Genomic DNA, 23143 nt, shown 5'->3' with positions numbered 1-23143 from the left:
TTGTGCGTAATCGCGAAGAGGAGCCGAGACGCGGTAGAAGGGGGCTCGATGGAACGAGCGAGGTAACTTTTGCGATCGCACCGAGGGTTTGGGGTTTAAGTCGCTTTTAATAGCCAAGCAGCTGTCGCCGGATCTGTTTGCCCCCTTTTTATGGTAGACGTCTTCGACGAATAATGGGAGGAAATAATCTGGAACGAAAGAAGCGGCCATCCTTTGCGCCGCTTCTGCAATAAACCGCTTTTAACCCGTTCTCTTCGTCTCTTTGCGCGTCAACGCGATTCGCCGGTCGTTTTAACAGCGCCGAGTGAAAGTACTCGCGCAATTAACGCCAACCTTCTTCCGCCGATTCGCGTGTCACGTCGTCCTGGATCGCCAGACAAACTGGCAAACGCTGTCGCCTCGCAACGCGTCTTCCGATCTTTTCCCAACGCTGACACACGTCTAGATTCTTCGGCCAGCTACGACGCCAGCCGTCGTGACGGAAACGCTCCGCTGTTGCCGTTTCGCGGACAGGTGCACGTTGCTTCGCGATGATCGCCACGTGCAAGCGCGCTGTCAGCTTCGACGAGTCCGGCACGAGTCTAGGAAGAGACGCTTGGCGCGTGGTGCGCCAAAATTCTCCATTCGAACCGACAAGAAGAGTCGAAGGTACATATCGACTATCCGATTTGCTCAACAGGAATTGCGTTGTTCCTCAACCTCAACCTGTTGTTCCTGAGCAATGAGACTTGTTCGACTTGGTTTTTGAGAAAACCGAATTTGAATATTTATCGAGTACCGTGAAAAATGTCCAGCTGAGTCGACTAACGTTGTAGAGAATATACGGTGTCGTTGAAAAAAGCTCAAGTTTCAGCTTGGTATCTCGGAGAGTGTAAAATATTGGAGAACAAAATCTCATCCGTTCGATGAGAGTCCCTTTCTCGATGAAACTAATAACTAACGAGTTATTTCGGATATTAGTTCCTACTGACCCACCCTGTATATGGCTATATACTTCCGAGCAAAAAAGGATATCGAATCGTACGATTTCATAATGAAGATTCGTATAGGTATGCATGTGTTGCGTGCACATACGTATGTACTTACATCCTGAATGCGCCTAATTAATCACTTCGAGTAATCAACAAATTGAACAGTCATTACCATTGATTGCCTCATTTGTTAGTTACCATTAACGCTCTTGTGACGATTTATTACACGTCATTATCGATGCTCGAGCAACTCTTAGCCGCAGAACGATTGAAGTGTATCGCCTAATTCTATGCTACAACAGTTACGCGTACTCTGTGTTCGTCGCTTACCTCTTGCCACACATCCTATTGTAGGTACACGCTTTTCAAAGAGGTCGTGACAGCTAACTGGTCGATAAACTTGTAGTTTCATCGGAAAATCTTCGTTGTATTTACTCGTACACTTAGTATACAGAGTACTGTGCGATTACGTGGCTAATCGACAGTCGCAGATGTCACATTCAGCGAGAGAATTATTTTTCAGCGTGTACGATGTGTATGGACTGAGCGTGTCCGCGGAGCGTGTTGCATATTTACGTTGACAATATAGAGACGTTTGTATTCGGAGAATCAGCTGATCCATTATGACTCTCTCTATTATAAACCAACCAAAATATACCCATCGTCGAAAACGGACGAGCAGATATTAGAAAAAAGTCCGCCGCGTTTAACGAAGATGCAAGAAGGACGATAGAGCGTCAGTCTAATTTCAGATAAAATAGAAACCGGATGATTGCTGGAGAATGAACCGGCTCTTTACACCTTTCTAGATACTTTCTGTGCGATATTTCCAATGGTAAGTTCGGCTTCTCGGCAAATATACGATGCCACTTTCTCCTCGAAACTAATTGGCAAATCGTACGCGTAATTGGTTCGATACTTTGTGACACAGACCTGCTACGATCCCTGGCTTACCGCGTTAAAGAGCACACATGTCGCAAATGGGAAACACGGCGTTTCTTCGCTCTATCTCTTATCGCGGAAAACGAACTTCGTATCGCAGGATCGCGTTCTACGAAACGAGAAGTTGCGCGTTTCATTTTATTCGTCGCTAGGAAAATGTATCGGCTAGTCGGAAAAGTTTCTTTCGTTTTCTAAGGAAATAATAGACGCGTCACATTGTCATATTATCTTTTACATTATCTTATCGATTGTTTTATTTTACACGATGCTTATTTTGTTCTATTACTACGAACGGAGCAGTCTGTCATTTCCTTGTAAAACGAAAGAAACTTTTGGCATGGTCTAATAGGGAGGGAAACGCTTTTTCCGTTAATCTATCGTTTGGGAGATATTTCTGTGGGTCGATAACAACGAGACACCCTGTGTGTTTCGCGTATCATTACGTCGAGAGTGAAGTAAGCGTTTTGATGGAACTTTAAATATGAGCGAGGAAGTCATATTAGAATACTTAATTAGAGAGTTACTACTTGTCCTAAATTCCGGACACTTTCGTCTTCTTCTGCATCTGCTCCACTTGAACGGCGCAGTAAAGAGTAGCGCTACTCGCTTTATGAAAATTTTACTGTTATAAGACGTCGTTTTATCGTCGATGGCGTAGGTGAACATGTAGCAAAAATATTTTCCAAAGTGCTGACTTTAAAATCGATTTCCATCTTTACGACAACGTAGAAAAAATGTGAAATAAGTGCACACAGGGTGTCTGCTTTTATTCGATCCACGCAAGTATCTCAGCTAAAGTATACGTTATCGGAAAAAGTGTTTCAAACGCAATTTGCTCTGTTTCAAGGGGGAGACGTCTTACTGCGACCACCGGATCTGTCTAGGCGTTTTCGAGATCTCAAGGTAATCTTTGCTCTTTTAACGAAACCATACTTCTTTTTTATACACCATCCTTTTTTCTCTACAAAAACTATCAGGGCACTTGTATGTGAAAATATTGTCTGGTTTAAAAGATATTTCGATGTTAATCCCATCGTGTGGGGTGTACGAAAGACAAGACACAACGTAGAGGTAAAATGATACAAAGTCGTGCAAATCGTTCGTAGGATGAGTTTTACGAGATTAAAGTTAAGATATTTTTTAAACTGATCGCTGTTTCATTTCCCAGATACCTTGGTACGTTTTTGTAGAGAGTTAAAAAATGCATGGGACGGTGTATCGAAAAATAACATCTACGTTGCTGGTGCACCAGATTTGAAGACACAAGACGCAACTTAAAAATGCCTAATCTGCAGTAGAACGCAACGTGAAATACATTTGTATTGTTTTTGTCCTAATTCTCTCGTTAACTGGTAGCTAACTAATCGTTTACCAATTAACAGCGCTAATTAAATTAGCTGTGGCAAATTAAGCAGGTAAATACTGTTCAAATATTGGTATACCACGGTTAATACTCTGCCAGTGGACGCAACGATAAACGACAAGTAAAAGGAAATTACAATAGTCCTGTCACGGCGATTAGCGAAACATCTTAAATATATGCTTCGCGTAACACGCATAATATATTCGCAAAAGGTGTCTACGTGTGTCTGAACATTTTCACGAGCCTGTGTCATATGCAATAAATAAAAAGAATACACGGTTTAAAAATAAGAACGAAATTTGCGTTTGTAATTCACTTTTACGTTCTTGATTTATATTCGTTCTTACTTCTCTTCTTGTCTTTCTGACGTAGGGATATCTGGCATTTTGTTTTAATATCGACGCGCGATAAAATTATGATAAACGATAAAAATATAGGATAATCGGGAACAGAAGGAAATGATTAGCCGTAAATGGTAAGCGCGAATGGTCACGATACAAGGCTAATGAAAAAGAGCATTGTCCTGCTGATAAATATACTTGTTTATCAGCCAGCAAGGACGAAAGTAAATGGACCGCGGATTGGTACGCGTTTACGTGCATTTATATGCAGAAATGTTAAAAATATATAAGAGCAGAGCATTCGTTATGTAACGTTCTATGTGACAAACAAATTTCTATTTAAATTCCATTTCTTTAGCGCATCCATAGAAATGTAAATTTGCGTGAAAATCCGCAGCGAGAAAATAGAAGCGACTGGAAACTTTTGAGCGGTAGTGTACAGTGTACATGCATAAAATGCCTCGAAGAATACAATCGTTTCTTGACGCTAGATCTACTGACCTGCGATGTTTGCCTAAATATGTCATACGCAGATGATCAGAATTAAAGTGGCAGGATGGAAACAAATAGATATACGGTGAATCATAAAGTTGTTCACGTACAAAGAACGAATCTAGGGCAGTGCAGAAATGACAATTATGCAACTGTCCCAAAATAGTAAGGATTCTCCACTAATGGTAATTTCTTTGCCTCTATTGTCATCAGGTATGAATTGATATCAATTTATACATATACATAAAACGTTTAACTACGTATTAAAGCCAATTGTTCTAGCGTTGAAATGGTATTGGGACCTAAACATCGTTAGACTGCGGGTTTTGATGCGTTTATGGGGAATTTGAAAGTGTAAAATCGCGCGTCACGATATTTTAATAGTAGGTTAAACCATCCTTATGAAATAGAGAATAGGGCGCGCCAAATTGACTTAGCAATTATGTACATTGCACAAGCATAATTACGAGATAGAATATAATTACAAAAATTGATAAATCTATCTGCAGTAGTTGCAGTGGAAAAATAACTATCAAGCGTGTGACGCAGCAATGTCCTCCAACTATCGAGGATCGGAAGAGTAGAAAGACCAAAAGAGTACAGGCAAATAATGATCTTTTTACAACAAATAGGAATATTAAACGACAGTTGTCCAGTTCTGAGCGTGGCGAGAATAACTTGCTCTTCTCGCGACGGCTTCTAGATTAGTTTGGATTGGTAGTTCAGCGAAACGTAGCTTCTTATTAATAGATATAAATTGTTCCGCAATTTCACGTATTACACCTGTTTATGTAAACGATATCCAACTAGTTTACGTAAGAGAATCCCTTAGAATCGGTTTCTTCGAGAGAAGAGACGTTCGGATAGCGCGTATTTACAAACAGCAGGAGGAACTCGTATCGAATCCTCGGACCATCGACGTTCCATTCCAGAAGCTCGTTGTTCGTTCGAGCAAAAACGGTGATATTCCTGAGAATCTTACGTCGACGAACGCTGTGTCGTTTTAGATATCCAGACACGGTCACGACGTATCATCGGATCGGACATGGAAGAACGACTTTCCCGATTTTTGTCCAACGGATCCTCTCGGGCCAAGTGGACGCGATCTTTGACCAGTTTCTCGCCTCCTCCCTTGTTCGCGTGGCCGCGTTCGCACCGTGATCGCCATCCCTGTGGCCGGTTCCTCGTCCAACGAAAACCGAGTAGGTGAAGTAGGAGGAAATAGAGTAGTAGTAGGAGGATTCCACCTCCACGGCGACCGGCAAATCCTGCGGGACGGCTCGACGGACACCTGTAACCACGCAGACTCCCTGCAGCACGGGACGGCGCGAAGGAACTCACCCGATAGGGGACCGTATCGGTCGCAGATCATTCAGGATACCGCGCGTTGACGTCTGCTCCGCTGCCTCCATTGATCATCCTCCGATCAATCGTCGAGTGACAGTGGACGTGCCGGTTGTTGTTTTGTTACACTCGGCCTCCTTCGCTTCCCGCTCAGCTTCGCCAAGTGTGCACACGGTACGTTATTCGCCGGTGGGAAAGCTCGCTTCGAAAAGGAAAAAGATAAAAGAGAAAGAAAAAGAAAAGAAAAACGGAGAAAAAGGCTGGACGATAATTGCACCGCACGCGGTGATCAGCCGTGATAAATCAGGGCCTCGCGTGTGTGATTTCTAAGCGACTGCTTTATCGTCCCATCGACAACTGCAATTAAGTACAGTGTTTCCCGACTTGGAATTTATATCTTCCTTCGGACGCGCTGCCCTTTTCCCCCCGGTATCTCTGGCTGTATCTTCGAACCAGTTCTCATTGTTCTTTCTCCTTAACATTTTTTTCAATTTAGAGTAGCGTTTAACAGAGTTACATCGAGAGCGGAATAATTGGAAGCGAAGTTCGGTTCGGTCGTTACACCGATTACATTGCAGTATCTTGGAGTATTTTTTCATTGGCTTCGTCGAAGATGGATACGCCGAAGGTACCGCGGTTCTACGTTACGATATCCACCGATCATCGAGAGAAACACAGTGGTCCCTGAAAGAGCGCGCGTGCCAGGACGGTCGTCGAACATTGGACAATTGATAGAGCAGTTCTAATGCGCGAAGCAGCGGAACGAATGCCGGTCTTTTAGAATGTAAAGTGCATGAAGATGACGGCAACGAAGAGAAGCGGTGCTGAAGCTTGGCTGCTCTTGTTCCTGTTGCTGATTCACGATGGCAGGTGCATCAAGTGGTTGTAAGTAACAATACAATTTCTTAATCGCTTCTTACGTCTACATTTTATCTTAAGCACGCGCAAAATTCTCTGGCGAAACAACATGCGTCCATTCGATGTTCAAGCTACTATACGATACAATACTACAGCTTTTCTCTAAAATAATTTAGACGAAAGAAGGGATTTTAATGTAAGAGATATTTAAAAAGGATGCGTGATATTGGTTAAGCTTCTTTAAGATATCGCTTCTGGAATATAAAATGCAAAATCTGTTTGACCTTTGAACTCTTGCTCGCAATAATTTACGCCGGAAGATCTAAACGATAGTCGTAGAATTATAAATCTAAAACATCTCCTAATCAAAGAACCTATCTATCTAAACTATAGCTGGTACAGCAGTGTAAAAAATTACATGACGTTCATTACAACGAATACGAGTAAACTATAATCCACGTAAAAAAGCTACGATCTGAACCGTGTTTTATCTAAAAGCTATAATTTGGTAATTAAATTTCATTTAAATGAAACGAAAGCTTCGAATTTTTATGGGAAGCGTATTATAGTCGTTAATCAGTTACGAGATAAGTTATGCTTGCAAGTATACTCTATCCCGAATACCTGTGTAAAGTAATTTAAACGAAGGTCTAAAAGCTTGGTTCTGTCGAAGCTGCCATGAATCGTTCCGTAACAAGCAGCCCCGATGTTCTCACATTTGTTCACGGGGCCTCCGGAGGAATCGAAAGATTAATGTAGGTTCGTTAATGAGAAACAAATAGGTTACCAGCCGAGATGTACGTACGCGCGGAGAAGAATGGGAGCGGAGCAAGGAGGATCATTTTACTCTATTACAAAGATTTCCTTCTTGCTTGTTTTCTTGGCCGCGCCATGGGGCCCCGAGGAACAATAAGTCTCAACGAGGATTTATTACACGTTCGAACTTCTCTTGCGTGTGATGCATCGAATTTAGGTTTATCAGGGCGTCCCTTGTACTCCGGCCGACTCGTAAATTCCGATGAAAACATTTTATAGCGATGTTTACGCGTTTGCGAAACACGTTACGATGTGTAACGACGCTTAGGTTTCGTGAAATCTGCATCAGTTTCGATTTATCTCCTCGTTACCGATTCGTCTCTGTTCGCGGTGTGACGCCAACGTTGAAACGCCTCTTTCGAAATGTTCGATCGTTACGTTCAACAGCAACTGCGGCTTTGCTATCCGTAATAGCAGGTACTTCGAGTATGAAAAAGTACACGATCGAAGAGACTAAAGAGAAATTGGCAGGAATATGATTAGCCGAGAGGAAGAGATTTTCTGATTTGGTAGCTTCGGAAATACGATGGTTTCTTGTTTGAAAATGAGACGAAAGAAGGGCTGTGACACGCCATCGATAACAACGTTCTAAGAAATATTACTGAAAATAATACGTAGCAGGCAACGAGAATAATATATGGCTGACAAATGGCCGTTCAAACGAAGGTAAGTCATTCTATCGCTTGTCTCATATAGGGAGGCTAAAGAAAATAGATAAGAAGCTTAGGGGAATGGAGATAGCCAGCTCGTTACTTGGAAGAAATGAACAGGATCTGTTCTTCAAACTTATTGCTATTCGCGGTGAAAATTGGATCTTGTATGGTAACGAGATACTTGGAACAATGGCATGATAAAGATGAACATGTAAAGCATACGCAACATGTAGTATGTACGATGTACATCCAAACGAGATAATGACGACTTTGATTTGCTGCACATCTGCTGGATCAATCCATTGTTGTTTTCTCTATCTTGCTACTACGATTACAGCAGAAATATATTTTAAACGAATACAACGCAACGAGATACACGTGGAATTAATAAGGAGGCGATTCGCGATGGAAATCGATTTTGCAACGCGATAACGTACAATTTTCCGTATAGAAAATCACGTAAAAGTATTAACAATTACAATAGGAAATTGACCCGTATCATCCTGTGTATTTTGTTAATATGGATCATCGAATGACCGGGAGAATGCGAATATTTATTATACCTTCTTTAACAAAATGAATTTAGGCTTGCCGGTGAACCTTTTCTTTCTCAATCGTGAACTCTTGAGAAACACTATGATACGAACATAATGGAGTTTCGTGCAACGATCGACTAATACTCGAAATAATTATAAATTCATCTTGGCAATCGTACAAATCACCTTCGTCTTAATGATAGGTTTGCCTCTGCGCGCAATTTACATTCGTTTCTCTTCCAACTACAGAAATTCGACTACGCCGAATCGATAGGAAGAAAGGAGGATTAGAATTCATTAAACGTAATCAACGAGCGTAATGAAATTTCGTGCAACAGCCGACTAATACTCGAAACAGTTAAATTCATCTTGACGATCGTACAAATCGCTTTCGTCTTAATGATACGTTTGCCTTTGGGTGCAATTTACATTCGTTTCTCTCGCAGCTATAGAAATTCGACTACGCTAGATCGATAGCAAGAAAGAAGGATCAAAATTCATTAAACATAATCAACAATCATCTAATTTCCTCCGCTTCCCTTGCCTCGGCCAAATATTCCGTGCGATTAATCTTCTGCGAAGGAGCTTCACGGAACCTTGTGCGTTCGTCGATTCCTGCCTTAATTCCCATTCTTCGTACCAATTAATCCTGTGCTTCCCCTCCGATCATTCTCTTCATTCCAGAGGCCAATTTCTTATGAATCATGGCTGGTTCTTCCGCGGCCGAACGAACGAATCGTTATGATGGCATTTTCTATAAGATTCCATTCTCTTTCTATTCTAATATGTCAGATACAGTGTGTTATATACACGCATTTATAATTTGACGTATTTATAGTACTGTGGAACCTCCAGCATCCGAATTAATGAGACACACCTAACTGTTGGTACGAGGGAATTTTCGAATAATAGAACCCACTTCTCTGTTTATGATTATTATTCATAAGACCAAGGATAGAAGAACAATTAAGGAGATATCTCAAGATATATGATACGTACGAATATATAAAATATGAAATATATATGAATATGTAAAAATGTACGAAGACTACAGAACAAAGACGGGATAGGTCGTATTTCATATTTTTCGTACAAGAAGTTGAGCAGTTTTAAAATCCAACATCTTGTCAAGCAATCGGATATCAAATACCGAAACTGTTCTTTCCATCGTAGTCACGACATTAGTGTCTCGTTACGAAGCAATTGAAATTTCAGAAGGATTTATATAACACTCGTAATATATTCGTAAAAATTGTCTGTGGCAAGTGTTTGATTATTTTCATGAGTAACTGTATATCCAGACACGTACAATTGATGCTTATAGAAAATCCTATCTGGTCGTGTAACCATTGCGTCTAGCTGGGAGCAGTGAACGTACGAAGACAGCGACAGTCGTAATATTGGCCAGCGATCGAAGTTTACAATTTTTCACAACAGCGTCATGTAGACTTGATCAGAAGCAATTAATCTAGTCATAGCTAGATCTATTAATCTATAGCTAAAAGATCATCTGTATACGTCGCACAATGATGAGTCATAAAATTGCAACTTCTGGAATAAAAATAGAAACGGATTATAACATTTTTATTCCTTTTTACAAGCAGATAATCTTCCTCAAATATAATCTGTCGCAAAAATATCCGGATGCTACAATGTTTCTAATAATTGGTTTATATCGTGAGTTAATAGAGATATTTCATTCGCTTATCGATCTCTTAGAGTTAATAAAACGTTGAACGGCGAATAAGAAACTTGTAGCTTTGACGTTACAAAAATATTCAAACGCTTTACGAAAATGGTATCTGCTGGTCCTCGCGATGCCCCTTCGCATGAAGGTAAAATGGTAAGTATAAGGTAAGACGCCACGTTATTGGTTTGCGTTGGCGCAAAACACAAAACACGCGCGATCGTCGAATAGAATACAACATGACGATGAATGGAAATAAAAATAGAAATTCTTCATATGCTACCTTCATACGTGGAGTCATTCGTTTTCTATGGTATATACGAGTATGATGTGCCCATAGCGGAGCCTTTCTACCGTTAAGGATTAAAGCTAGATTCACACTAGCGATCACGGTACGGTAAGATTACGCCAAGTCAGCCACCGGTCAAAATCACTTGCGCGTAATCCAACGAGAGCATCCACAGCAGGCGGTTCGATCGAGTCGAACGAAAATCTGTCGACCGCGGCGCCGGATCAAGATCGCCGTCAACAGTTGGAACGGTGAACGAGCGTCTAATCGAATTTGTAGGAAATTGCAGCGAACCATATGATCTCAGTGGCAAAAAATATTACGACACATCTGACAAGATGAAACGGTGGATGGAAATAGAGAAGAATGATCTGGAAACTTCTACAGCCACGCAGCTATCGCAATTACTTCCATTTATCATTTCCACTCATCGCATTACTACCGCAAACGTATCTTATTCGCCATCTTATGCATCCTCGTAAAAGATTAACGCGAGTTTCGCTTATTCCTTGTCCGGGCGAACAAATAAAGATGAGAGTGACTGGCGACGAGATTTGATTGCTTCTGATCGCTCAGTGTGAATGCCTCGGTCAAATCCTAGATTTTGATTGATCGTGACCTGTGACCGCACCTTTGACCGCTAGTGTGAATCAGACTTAATGGTTGCGAATATAACGTCACGGAAAATTGTAAACGTTAACTGACCGATTTTATGATCTGGCTGGGTCGCTTTTATCAAATGTACGTGTAGATGGCGCATCTGACGCTTGCATATGAAATCCTAGTGTTACTAGCCGTTGCTCGCGAACCATGAAGATATCCCATTATCGCTCACGCGGCAACAGACGTGATCGTAGTATCGCTCGAACCTCCTTTATTTCACGTAGCTGCACGCCGTGACGTTAATTGTCCTGTGATTCGGGGCGAATTTCATCGGGCGCGTCCATGGGGGACGCTGAGAGGGGTTGGAAAAGCGGAAACAGAAAGAGAGAACGCCGCTCGCCGTCGGATGATGAATGGAGGAGTGATGGTGGTTTCGCGTGCAAAACCAAAATACGAGTGGAATGGGGAAGAAAAGTACGAGAGGAAGACAGCGAGGCTCGAACAGGGTGGAAGATTAGGGGTTGCCTGCGATTCGTGATTTATAAACGTCCTTTCCAAGAAGCCTCTTTCTCCTCGAGGCCTCCCCTCCGTCATTCCGCCAGCCCTCCGCCCATCATCTGGGCGCCCCCCCCTTTTCTTTTGTTTATAATCATCGACACCGCCCGCCTAGCGGGGGCAATCGAACGGCGATCTCGGAAGTCGCCAACGCGATTTGTTTTTGTCGCTATACAGCCCGGAATCCTACATCGATCCTGTCACGTCCAGCCCTATGAAAGATGCGTGCTCTCGTCGGGCCGACCTTTCTTGGAAAGGAAATTTATGAGCCTCGCCCGTTAATTGTGCCCTCACGAAGGGACTTTCTTTTCACAGGCAAGCATTCAGCTCGGGAGAAAATTTGATACGCTTGGTCTCCATCGGACGTAGCCTCTTATGTAAGGTTACAGTGAGAATTTTGTACAGCGGTGTTGCAGAAGTTTCTATAGTGGTCAGATAGATCTTTCATTTTGTATTTCAGAAATATTTTAAAAAGTTGTATAATTATATAACAGTGTTCATTCGTCGTACGGCTTTCTTTCACTTGCTATGCCTTCATACTCGATATCAATGGGGACTGTTGAAAATATCACTTGTGGAATATAAACAAACAACCAAAATATTGACACACTTTATGAGAGTTATTACTTTGATGAAATTAATACTTGATAGAACGTCCTTTTTGCCTGATAACTTTACTGGAGTATGTGTTATTAATATACAATGAAATATGAAGAATAATATTTCTTTTTACGCAAAAATAAAATTATAATCATCTGCTCCTGTTCTCAATAAATTTGTCCCTGAAGAGATTAACAGTTCTCACGAAACTGCTTCTAAACAAACCACCTAGAAACCAGTTTCACAGAGAAGCAAACTTAAGAAGACAGCTGAATAGCATTTGCAATACTATGACAGCGTGATACACGTCGAAGCAAAATATTTGTGAATTCGTTTTCCTCGCGTCGTAATTTTGAAATCGAAAGCAACTGGAGGATGCTTCATCTAACGATTCGAACGAAGACGTTCATCTATCATTTGGATCAAGATCAGCAATCGTTTTTATGCTATAGAACCATCTCTGCCGTTCTTTCAGCGCAATCTCTGCCACTTGTAAAGTGATCTGGACAGGAGGCTCCTTGCGAACGAGGATTAACGATCGATTTATAATAATTTGCATCAGTATCCTGATTAACGTCGGACTGGTGCAACATCGCGTGGATGTTGCTATTTATAAAATTCGCACGTAAGTGTATCGTCGATCCGTTTTCTCGTAAATCATCTGTTGCATGATTCTTGTGCGAAACGTAGGAGGTATTATCGTGTAATTAGATGCCCTTCATGCGGTAGGAACCCTATTTATACGGGTTTATAATATTCTGATACTTATACTATAAGAGATCTAACCCTACTTATTCATTGAATAGAACTAATCAAAGTACATATTATTAAATAATTATTAGTATTTATATTATTTATAATATTATCAAATTAATGTTTCTTAATGTTTAGAATGATTATCATCGGAAAATTATTATTATATTAAACGATACATTGTACTAAGTAGATTGCCAATACTTATATGTTTATGGTTAATTTAAATGTGTAATCAATAATCTATAGAATACACGTTATAAATGAAAATGTATAAAATATTCAAGATAATGTATTTGCTATGATATTTAGAGGATGAGATAGATTTCTACGTATAAGGACGATAGGAAACTTTTATGTGCATATTGTGTGTGTTATATACAATATTTTGAAACTTTGTTATTACTCCAGTGGGACAGGACTGCTATGATTATATGTTGTATAATTTGCAGCTGATTTAAAAATATATGTAGAAATTCCAAGATATTTGCGGCATACATATATTTAATAAAAAAATATTATACAGCATGAATAAGCAGCCATCTTAATTGTAAGAAATTTGTGTCATATATACATATATATATACACACACAAACACACATGAAATACTATACTATATTATATTCTACGAAAGTGTAAATTTTATGAAAACAAGCTTCAGTAAGAACGTATGGGTATTTATATAATTAAAAGTGGATAACATTATCCTTGACAACTATATTAATTAATTTATAGAAGAATATTAATATTTACGTTAGTCGATCCCAATGGTGGCAGAATTCCTTGAGACATCAAATAGTTATGGGCTCACAAATTTATAGGTAATCGGTTTTTAAGTATTCAAAGATCTTCGGAAACCCGGGCTATTATCAAGCTTGTAAACATCGTATTTTATGATCTATATGTCAAAACCAATTTAGAAATCTATAATGTATATCCTGGCACGGGTCCTCCCACAAGAATTCTCAAACGTAACGGACGTTCATCGATGAAAGAGTATCGATACTATCGATTGCTACCGAATATGGAGAATTACGATATTTCAAATGTATTTTCACCTTCATTTCTCTGAATACGTAAAATAATACGAATTATTAGCATGTTCAACTACAACAAGATAATTTCAACTTTGTCACATTTACAATTTTTTATCGGATTTCAATCATGTTTTTATTAGTACATTGTATATGTTAATGGTATAGTGTGTACAGTGTGTATAGTGTGTACAGTCGTGTGTGTGGATAGGGTAAAGTATAAATGTTGAATAATTAAGGAGATAGATAGGGTAAAAAAAGGGAATACAAGCTAGAAGTGGATGCAAAAAACAGTGAATATGATTGTGGAAAGGCGGAAAGATAGATTCTATACTAGGAAGCAAGAGGTAAGTAGGAAAAACATAAGGAAGAAAAGCGAGGTTAGGTTAGAAGGCAACTGTGCGTGGCGGGAAAAAGCTTATGAAGCAGGTAGTGACAGGATAATTAGCAAGTGCAGATATACGATTTAAACTCGAAAAATTCAAAAGTATTACACGATAAAGAAAAACAAAATTGAGATTGCAGATTTCAAATTTGCATGATCACTAGATAATATATTTCCGGTTCTTCGGGTCTCAATCGCGTTTCTATTAATACGTTGTTTAATAAAAGCCGTCAAATTTGCAGATAGACGATCTCTTAGATTCGACAATGACATTCTTTAACAATCCATTTGTGCTATTCCACTGGCAAAAGTACAGACTTTTAGAAAATTTCCATTGTGAATTTAGAGGTCTGTCTTGATGTTTAAGTTTGATGGTTTTTATGATAAAATAACGTATTGATAAAACATACTTGAAAACTAAAGAACCAGAAATATGTCATCTAATCACTATGAAAATTTAAAATTGAAAATTTCTACTTTGTATCTCTTTATCATGTAATACTTCACAATGTTTACTTGAAAATGTTCAAGTTATCTTCTTGGACATGTTTTGTTATCTCATTTGTATATATTGTGTTTGTAAACTCTGTTAAATTCATATTATAACTCTGAGAAGGGATTCCAAAAAGTTTCTAAATATTCTTTTCATCATTATTATGTTTTTCTTCTATATAGGTACTATAATTTTGTGAAACTTGAACAAATTGAAGTATTTTATAGGAATATTTTTTATAAACTTCTTGTGAACTTTCCTTCAAATTATAAAACTTCTTTCTGTTCCTCCAACTTGGAGGTAATGTATCCATTACCCTAATATATGTTTTGTACTTTGATAAAACCTAATCTTACTTCATCTAAGTTTGTACACAATTTTGAAATACCATTTCAATGTTTGATCATGAAAAATTTTCCAAATTAGGAGTAATGTAAGAAGAATAACGATTACACACAGGCTCTTAAAAGTATTTGGATACTTGCAGACACCTTTTATGAATATATTATGTGCATTATATGATACATCCTAAAATTTTATTAGCACTATTATGAGATTTGACAGAAATATTAAGACACAAGTACTAAAACAGGTATAAATTGAAAGATACTTAGTATAAGTATGCATATTTCACAGAAATCATCAAAGTCAATTACCCATTATATTATACAAATTAACCTCAATATTCACTTTCATATTTCAAATAAGTGCTGAACATTTTGTGTTGCTTGAGAGATATTCTTAAACGTTGTGCAAGAATTTTACGCTCACAAGAAGTTACATAAACGACCATTTCTTAATATCTTCTTTCCAAAATGTTTTATATAAAGCGTAGAATGCAAATGATTTCTATGATAAATGTCCAAATATTTTCGTGACTCAGTGTAGATAACGAGGTAGATAAAAGAACTATAAAGAGTGAAAATGACTGCATCCGGAATTGTAATATTAACGGAACTCGAGGGCTACTTCGTTTCGTTTCCTCTTCGGTTGAAAACGGGCTGGTGGCCGCACACGAGAGGTCCTCGGTTGGGAATCGTAGGCGCCGACCTATTATCAGCCCCGTAAAAACGCCACTTTACGATTCCACCAGTCAAAACGAATTTCGAAATTGCATCCGACATCGGAGGTACTTGTCCATTCGGTCGTTTCGAAACGTACATCACGGAGTTTTATTGAAGCTCGCCGCATTTTCATAAGAATGTACACACCCGTGAACGACCATGAACTTCCTCGGGAGTACAAGCTTGTCCTTATACACTCTTCCACGTAATGGATCGCGTATAGGAGGCCGGCCAAATCTCCTCCAATTTATGGGTACGTTCTTTTCTTTTTTCTTCTTCCACCCGGCTAATTTAGGATTCTATAATTTAGGAGGCATTTTGCGAGAAAGCTCACGGCTGCCGATCGATTCCGAGGAAACGAGCGAACCGGTAGCATACCTTCCACGCGGATTATTCGCACGAATTCGCTCACGTCGTCGCGTTTACGTCTCGCGTTTTAGCGGGTAAACTGGTTATTATAATTGGATACGCTCGTTGTCGGTTTTCGAGAAAATTAAGCTGCTGTTTAACAGAATGCTGAGATTGGGTGGTAATATGCGTGGGAATTTGTATAGCGTTAGCCGAATAATTGTAATATTTGGATAATTGAAGACTACAGGGAAGGGAAGACCAGCGTAAACGTCTTACAACACTTGTAACATCAAAGAGTATATCAGTATGCATTTAGCTCTCCACCTGTAGTGTAGTTAACTAACAGTAGAAGCGAGAACAAGCTTCGGCTGATGCTCTACGACTCTCTCGTACGCATAAAAAGTTTCTTAGAGCGTTCGAATACTTTTTTAAGCCATTTTATAAACGACGCTGAACGTTTTGCGAAGTAACGTAAAACCGAACACGACTCTCTTAAAGGAAGTAGATACATCAATATAAACCTCAGTGATTGCGAAGAAACAAGATGAATGGCAAACGATATATTCTTCATTCGTGACACCTTCTACAAGTAGTCGGACTTGTTGCGTACTAGGTGGTCTCGCGAGACAAGACCTCGCCGCGATTGTTGAAAGTGCCTCGAAAATGCGTTCATTGGCTAATTGAAATGGTTACCGACATGATATACGCCGCACGTGAATAATAACTCGTAACAAATCTAAGCGCGGTCGTTGCAAATTGGATATCGGACAGTTTCTGTCGTAGTATTTACCACTGCGAATGATTTATCAACGCACGTTTCATGATCGAAATTGAGAAAGCCAATTGCACGTATCCTTTATGTCCTAGAATGTTCTGTTAATATGCTGTTTGATTTATTACGTCAGAATATGCTTAAGAAGAAGAAAATTAACAAAGTGAATATAATAATGCTTTTTTTTACATTTATTGTTTTTAACTTGAACGTTATTTAAGTAAAATATTTGAGAAATAGTGTTTTAAGTAATATTTATTTTATTTGATTGGATGTTATTTTTTGCAATGATTATGCGTTAGTTTCTTTGAACAAGCAATTGATTTTTCTTCAAATTATTTTATTATTTAGCTGTCAAATGAAACTTATATACGTATATCAACTTGAGGTTTAATTAAAATTTAATTAAAAATTATTTCATATATATTTATAATTTATAATTAAATGGAACGAAGAATTGACGAGGATTACAGGCTGCTTGTTTTAGTTCTGTCAATCATATTTTGTAATGAAAAAAAAGAAACTAATCGAAAGCAAACCTCACACTCGCATTAAAATAATTGCTGCCTATCAAGCAGCATGTTTCAGAGGAGCAATTTACATAATTGTACGGAAAATCTGTCAAGTGTCATTTGTTGAACGCCGAATCTGTCTTCCTTTGAATTTGTTTCCGTTAGGTTGTACCAATGCCTGTAATTTTTCTTATCTTTCTCTTAGTTTGTTCGAAGCCTGCAGCCAATCGCGATGCACTTTTATATACATATGTACGTAAATAAAAACACGAAGAGAATGTATCACGACGTTGAAGCTTTGCATGAAAAGTGGTTGGGCCGATGTGGAGCAGTTACTTTAATTTTTATGTCTCAGTTGTCTTTCAATTTTGCAAGAAAGAGAATGGTTTTAACGGTACGTACAAAACAAAGAGATATAAAAGAAGTATGAAATACGAGTATCACGAAATAATTATATAAAACTGCAATCAGATATAAATTAAGTTTTCAATATCCCTATACATATCAAAATTATGATATACGCTATATTACCTATGAAATTCTTACTAATAATTTTATTTGTATATAATATGATAGTTTATTGCTCGGTTTATACTTGCAATATGTCTTTGGATACAGTATTATTTATTAGAAACTTTTTCTAACCTCTACAAGCCCGGTTGGCTGTCATCGTGTAGTCAACTTAACCTAATGGTCCTCTAGCCGTCGTAAGATACGTCTCGTTTGCATTAAAACAAAAAGTGTTGTGTGTCTATTATTTCCTTGTAAAACGAAAGAATCTTTTGAGGCAACCAAATATTTATCGTATTTTTTTTTTCTTTTAAATCGAAGAAGATATAGAACGCTGAGAATATTTTTCGAATATTTTTAATATATATTTCCGATGAATTCTGATTATACCGGTAGCTTGAAACCAGAATCGGAGAAAGTTCAATGGCCACTGAAATTACTTATCTTTTTGCGAGAGGACGATGAAAAATTAGGCAAACAATTTGGCGAGCAGCGCACGAACATGGTCGGTTGATCTTTCGTGCGCGTCCTTATTTCAGTGTGCGTGAATTTAATGAGCCATGCGTGAGGAATGCGTCCCTCGGTTCCGTTCCGAAGCGCTTGACGCGTGAAATAAATTCGCTTCCTTCTTTTTCCATTGACAAAAAAGTCCCCTTTCATTCGTGGTGCGTGTCACTCTCGCATAAGGCGATAAATAACCTCGCACAAATATAACACGGCATCTTTTCTTTTTAAGAGTAATTTCACTAGACATTATCGTTTTAACGTTTCAGCGAATTACACACGTTTTCAGAATATTCTTAAAAAGCGTTTAGATGACTAATATCGTTGCCAATATTTCAGATTCTCAGTATTATCGTCAATACAATGTTGAGAACTTTAAATATCGACGATAATATTGGCCATCTGAACGTTTCTTAAGATCTTACGTCGGAGAACATTGTCAGATCTTAAAACTATTCTTCACGAGATTGTAGAGGACTGTAGGACAAATTCAAGAATACGTATTACATGATCTTCTACATACGATTGGTACATGCAGCCACTTTGACAACGACAACTCGCTGAAACTTCTGCAAAAGAGTAGAATACGCTATCGCGCAATGAAATTTGATCAGGCGTTAAAATAAAGCTTACTGGAAACCAGGTATCGAGTTAATAAGAATATCACGTAGTACGCTTCGTTGAATTTGTGCTAAAGTCCCCTACAACCTCGACCTAGCCCCGTCTAAGGAAAAAAAGAAAACAAACAAGATACGGTCCGAAGTAGCTTCGGTTTCGCTATAAAAACAAAGTGTTTTGGGAATATTTCGTCGTCATTTGTAATAAGGTCGACAGCATCGTCGCAAACAGAGGAGAAATAACGAGTCGCGTCACGCGGCACACGCTGCATAAACACTGGCATAAACTCGATTTGTTGCGATAAGCGTTCGACTACTTTCGTGAGGCGGTATAATGTTAATTCGAATTCGTATAACTTGTTTAATCTAAACGAGGCTTCGTGCAGCGAGTTGGTCGTTAAACGAGCGTGGCAGACGAAGAAGGAGGGGATGCCTAGTTGATATCGAAGCCAAGGAGGACGTAAATCCCCGCAGAAATGGGGAACGCGAGCATTTACGATTGTCCCGGTGTATGAGCGTCATGAACGGGGACGAGCACATAACGCGAATGGCATCTTGGAAACGACAGCAGCGGTGCGATCGGCGACGGAATAATGAATTAGAGGTATGGCCTTTTGATAGGGTAATTTCGAGGGTAGGCTGCTGACACGGGGTTGGCGAGCCGGCCATTCCCAGGGCTGTTACGTCTAGACGTATCCCGTGCCCGAGCCATTTCGACTTTCAGGTGTCCGTAATTATCCTCGGTACGGTTTGCGCCGCGGCGCACGTATCCACCCGCGCCGCTTAAAGCCACCTTTCAGCTTCACGCCCTATAATTTTCGAAATTCACCCCTGATTTACGGCCCTCTGCTCGAACCGTAGCGCGAACGACTCACCGTCCGATAGAACCACCTCCGTTCCGTGAATTTCAACCTCAAGTTTCCATTTTCGAGATTTGTTCGCTCGCTGCGTCCTACGCGCTGGATCCCTTCGTCACTTCCGCGCGGAGATACTCGTCGTAGGATAAACTCGAGGCACGAGCGAAGCCAAGCAATAGATTACAAGGCTGGCGGCAAGACGAACATCAAGGACAGGAAAATTACGTTTGTCGCCGTAAAGTCGTCGAATCTTCAGAAATATCGCGGTTGAAGCAGTCGATGGCTATTTATAACCAAGGAAAACTCAGCGACACAGAATTTTTCGATATTGTCGGACCTTTCTTTCCTTTCCTTAAACTCGGCGCGCTCTGTTTCATTGCCCGCGAACCGTTAGTCGGGCACTCGAACGTCGCGCTCGGTCACCTCGGAGCCTGTCGCTACCGAACGTGACCGGTACGTAGGGGTAGTCCGAGCACGCGTATGCTTCCGGCAAACTTTATTTTATGCTATACGCGTATACACGTGGATATTAAAGATGATCCCATCGTTTTATTTCGTCGTAATATTTATATATCACAATGTTCACATTTTGCTATTGTGGCGGCACACGAGCACGGAACTTTCCAACGGCTTCGCGACACAAAGCGCTATATTTTCAAAGCGTAAGGCCGACGTGCCTAATGTGCCATCGATATCCCTATGGTGGTTCTTCCGCCGAATGTTTGGAAGAATGCACGCGCGGCAACCGCCGCGGTACATCTAATAAACGCGTGTGTAGTAGGGATATCGAAGGGCAAGGGCAAGGGTTTGATGGGATCAGAAGGGTGTGATCTATTATGAACTGTTAAAACCTGGCGAAACCGTTAATACTGAGCGCTACCGACGACAAATGATCGATTTGAATCGAGTTTTGCGTGAAAAACGACCAGAATATCAAAAAAGGCAACACAAAGTAATTTTACTTCGTGATAATGCACCATCGCATACAGCAAAACCGATCATGGAAACGATCGATGCGTTCAGTTGGGAAATACTTTCGCACGCGGCTTACTCACCAGACTTGGCTCCGTCCGATTACTATTTATTTGCATCGATGGGACACGCACTTTCTGACCAGCGCTTCACTTCTTACGAAAATGTACGAAAATGCCTCGATGACTGGTTTGCCTCAAAAGAGCGACAGTTTCTTTGGCGTGGTATCCACCAATTGCCAGACAGGTGGGAAAAATGTATAGCTAGCGATGGGCAATACTTCGAATAAAATATTTTTAATCATTTTCATAAACGTGTATTTTCTATACAAAAATTCCGGTTTCATATTTACATACCTAGTACATGTGTTTCCATACGTTTGGAACCAGTTGTCGCATCTAATCGTTCGGTTTTCGTCCTTTGGAAAATTGACTGCGTGACCTCTTCGTCCTTCGACCTTCGATTCAGGATGTCGACTCGTAGCGAGGGTAAGAGTTGTTTGGGCATAGGCGGATTTACGATGGAGGGTGAAGCCCTTTTCGCGTGTGTGGATGGCTAGTAGGCTATAACGCGGAGAGTGACCATCGTTCGGGCGTGGATGGGTATTGCAAGGTTGAAGAGAAACGTTTGGTAAACGTAGGTGGGGTTGCACGAGTACTCTAATACATTATTCCCTGCTTCTCTGCTTTCGACGGTGCGTTCCTTCAACGTACTCCCTGCTATCGTTCAATTTGGAGCGACAGATACATTCTCTATCTTTCTCGCAAAGATTTTACGAGCAAGTAAATTCTATTTATTCAAAAGGAGCTTCCCCTTTTGAACGTTTTAATTCCGCGGGAAATTCGATTGGCAACGTGACGGACATAAATGAAGAAACTTTCCTAAAGCGAAACCTAAATGTTCCCCGTGCTGCCCTTTTCGTTCAAACGTATCATCGACGTCTCATGAGCCGTTTAATTGCAGAGCTCTCGGTCGTACCGGAGATGACTACACGTGGACGAGGGAGGCCTGCACCAGCGCGAAAAGCTCCGGCCTTTTGGAGAGGAAGCAGGCAAGGGCGTGCAGAGCGACGCCGGACGTTATGGCCAGCCTGGTGCAAGCGGCCAGGGATACATCGACGGTATGCCAGCAAGCATTTCGACATCGTAGGTGGAATTGCAGCAGCATCGAGCGTGCGCCGGATTATACGCCTGAATTACTTACCGGTACGTTCTATGGCGGATGTTCGACACCTTTTATTTAACACCGCGGAGGCCAGTCACGAAGCTGCCCTCCCGGCTCATCTAAGATTCTATTTCGTCAGACATTGACGCGAAAAGAGATATCGAGTCGTAGATATTCGCTGAAATATGAAACGTAGTTGGAACAGCGCGTCGAGAAAATTGAGAGGAATTATGGAGGAAGAGAGAGGATGATGGTGTTGCCGAAGATGCGTTTCTCAGGCGGCTGTACAGTCGGCTAAGCTTAATTCTTCTCCTTCGATTTCTGAGATAAGAAGAAACGTTCGTAAAAAGAGCCATTGGTCATGGTGATTGAAGGAGATTTGAAGGCCATCTTCGTCCTCTTTCAACGGAATCGTGTACTTCTGAACATAGACGATCGTGTAGCCCTTTTGAAGAAGATCGTGACTATGGTCGTCTAAGATCGCTCAAGATCACGAACGTAATAACGAGCGAAAAACCAGAATTCACGATGTACATGCTTGCGAACCACGATACTCTCTTACGTGTTTGCCTAATGTTTACTTTCCCATAAATTTCACTTGATATTAGAAAAAATTCTAAAATGCGATAAATAAATACTCTATCGAATTTTAATGCATAGAAGTTTTCTACGTTTTAGATCAGACAAGATAAAATTACGTAACATGGCACGATATGGCAAACGACGTGTCTCTTTATTTCCGTGGAAATATCCATGTCCTATAACTTATTGGGTTCTAGGAATTTAATTGAAAATTCGATTACGTATATGGGTATATATATATCTGATTGACTGTAATATTTAGCATACTAAATTCTGTCAAAGGCGTAGGTAAATCACGACGACGATTCGATACGGTTCGGGGCGATACATCGAGCTGTCGTAATGTATTTGTTTCGTTAATGCATGAACTGGCTGATCAGAGAAAGTGAACAACATTCGCGAGTTGACACGAACATGTCGCCAACATTAAATCCTTCTCTTTCACTTGGAAGTTATTCGTATTATCGTTCTTGGAAATCGCTTCCTAGATATGAACTTACACGAATATGAAAGTGGAGCCGCG

At 40.1% G+C, this 23143-nt stretch overlaps 1 protein-coding gene and 1 long non-coding RNA gene across 6 annotated transcripts in view; both read left to right on the top strand.

Annotated features, from left to right (window-relative positions):
* The first annotated feature begins 5373 nt into the window (after window positions 1-5373).
* Window positions 5374-23143, top strand: part of LOC100646489 (protein Wnt-11b-2) — a 30132-nt gene continuing 12362 nt past the window's right edge. The window contains exons 1-3 of one of the 5 annotated variants that reach the window (XM_012318098.3): window positions 5374-5627; window positions 5950-6338; window positions 21838-22079. In XM_012318098.3, coding sequence (XP_012173488.1) covers window positions 6247-6338; window positions 21838-22079 — 334 coding nt within the window. In that variant the 5' untranslated portion in view covers window positions 5374-5627; window positions 5950-6246. Of the gene's footprint in view, window positions 6339-14003; window positions 14185-16602; window positions 16980-17619; window positions 17809-18853; window positions 19650-21837; window positions 22080-23143 lie in introns of those variants that run through there. The other 4 variants (XM_012318101.3, XM_003401937.4, XM_012318099.3 and 1 more) reach the window with 4 other exon arrangements.
* Window positions 10264-11955, top strand: LOC125386811. Its single transcript, XR_007227249.1, has 2 exons — window positions 10264-11832; window positions 11911-11955. It is a non-coding gene; the product is annotated as an uncharacterized LOC125386811 (long non-coding RNA).

Source organism: Bombus terrestris, chromosome 17, assembly GCF_910591885.1.
Source record: "Bombus terrestris chromosome 17, iyBomTerr1.2, whole genome shotgun sequence".
In the NCBI taxonomy this organism is placed as follows: domain Eukaryota; kingdom Metazoa; phylum Arthropoda; class Insecta; order Hymenoptera; family Apidae; genus Bombus; species Bombus terrestris.
This window is presented reverse-complemented; position numbering and strand designations above follow the sequence as displayed.